Source organism: Oryzias melastigma, linkage group LG9, assembly GCF_002922805.2.
Source record: "Oryzias melastigma strain HK-1 linkage group LG9, ASM292280v2, whole genome shotgun sequence".
Classification (NCBI taxonomy): Eukaryota; Metazoa; Chordata; class Actinopteri; order Beloniformes; family Adrianichthyidae; genus Oryzias; species Oryzias melastigma.
The window spans coordinates 6,809,153-6,811,152 of record NC_050520.1 but is presented as its reverse complement, the minus strand read 5'-3'; the positions used below and the strand labels follow the sequence as shown (position 1 = coordinate 6,811,152).

Below are 2,000 nucleotides of genomic sequence, written 5' to 3'. Positions count from 1 at the left end.
ACATGACATTTTACATTTTTTATTTTTTTAATTACTGACATGCCTTATAATACTGATTTTTTAAAAAGTTATTTTATTTTTTTATTTGTATTTTTTTTTAGCCAAAGCTACATAAAAGCTATAAAACTTGTTTAAATTTAGATTAATTTAAAGTAAAAACAACATAAAAATGAATACATTCATTTCCATTGATAAAAACGACTAAATAAAAATGAGGAAAATTCCAACACAATTATTAATACGTGATTTTTTAAAAGTATTTATAACATTACCGGTAAATTTAACATTTGTCATAAAATAACTTTCATGGTTTTATGACTTTTAACAGCCATAAACAATGACCTTTATTGTTCAGTAAATGTTTCAACATCTTAATTGGAAAAAACCCAGTATTTTTGATATGAAATTATATTGTTAAAAAAATACTTTACATAAAAACAATCATCAGCTTACCTGCGTAAAAAAAGAAAAAACTGTCTTTCGTAAGATGTCATAACCCGGTCATATTGATTTTCTGTTGCTATAATAAACTCACACACAAGATGCGTCTTCGTGGACATTTGTGTGTTTGAACTTTCGTCACCAGATGGGTCGAGGCTCAAAGGGGGAGGGTCTTCGGTGGGTCCCACCCCCTTCACCTGTCTATAAACACAGCAGGGAGGCTCACTCTGTCACTCTCACATCAGCAGCTGTGAAAACACACCGGAGGAAAGCTTTTACTCCTAGAATCAGGCTCAGCTCGTTTTAGTTACCAAGATGCCGTGTGTCAGCACTCATCTCGACACCATGAAGCTGCCTTCCAGCTACAAAGCTGTCGTGAAAGAGCTCCTCATGGTGAGATTTGATCTGTGTGTTGCAGAAAAAGAGGTTTTTCCGGTACTCACAGTTTTTATGTTTTTATCATTTCTCTGGCAAGAAAACAAATGTTTTTTCTTACATGTTTTCCTGTAAATCTATTATTTGTACAAGACAGATAACCAAGTGAACATCTTATGTTGCATTTTCAGGTGGAGCAGATTCTGTCAGAGTTCAGGCTGAACAAAGAAGAGCTTAAAGAGGTCATGAGAAGGATGCAGCGTGAAATGGACAGAGGGCTGCGCTTAGAGAGCCATGAAGAGGCCAGCGTCAAAATGCTTCCAACTTATGTCTGCTCCACCCCAGAAGGATCAGGTACGTTCTAGAAAAATATCATAGATTCATGTCAAATATGACGCAAAAATGACCAAACTGTGGATCTGTGTCTGTTGACAGAGGTGGGCGATTTCTTGGCTTTGGATCTGGGGGGTACCAACTTCCGAGTGATGCTCGTCAAAGTGGGAGAAGATGAAGAACGGGGCTTTAAAGTGGAGACGACGAACCAAATGTACTCCATTCCTGAAGATGCAATGACTGGAACTGCTGAAATGGTCAGCGGCTGCCTCATAGCCTGACTGTCACTGCAGGTTATAATGTTAACTAATGCTGTTTCTCTCTGTCTCCAGCTTTTTGACTACATTGCAGAGTGCATGTCAGACTTTCTGGACAAACACCACATCAAGCACAAAAAGCTCCCTCTGGGTTTCACCTTCTCCTTTCCAGTCAGGCATGAGGACATCGACAAGGTGGGTTTAGATCAGGAGTCGGCAAACTTTAACAGCAAAAGAGCCATTTGTGCTCGTTTTCTAGTGATCGAAACCTAGAAGGAGCCGCATGGATTTACTTTAGCCTTTAAGAAATTTAGATTTGCATTCATAACTTTCTTTTTTTAAAATATAAATTATGTCTATTTTTTGGCATGAACAAAAGCAAAAATATAAAAAACAACTATCAAAATGTGATTTTTTAAAAGCATTTTGCCAAATTAGCCAAAAAGTTAGCTCTTTGCTTAATTACTAGCTAAACTCCAAAATAACCACAAGTCCATCAGTAGACTAAAAAAGTTAGCCTGTTTCTAAAATAGAAGCTAAACTCAAAATTAGCATAAACAAACTCAGTAGAGGCCACATTAGCAAAAGAAAAAA

At 36.6% G+C, this 2,000-nt stretch overlaps 1 protein-coding gene across 1 annotated transcript in view; it reads left to right on the top strand.

The window, feature by feature from the left end:
- The first annotated feature begins 756 nt into the window (after positions 1-756).
- Positions 757-2,000, top strand: part of gck (glucokinase (hexokinase 4)) — a 7,798-nt gene continuing 6,554 nt past the window's right edge. The window contains exons 1-4 of the mRNA XM_024275567.2: positions 757-834; positions 1,008-1,170; positions 1,252-1,406; positions 1,482-1,601. Coding sequence (XP_024131335.1) covers positions 757-834; positions 1,008-1,170; positions 1,252-1,406; positions 1,482-1,601 — 516 coding nt within the window. The remainder of the gene's footprint in view (positions 835-1,007; positions 1,171-1,251; positions 1,407-1,481; positions 1,602-2,000) is intronic.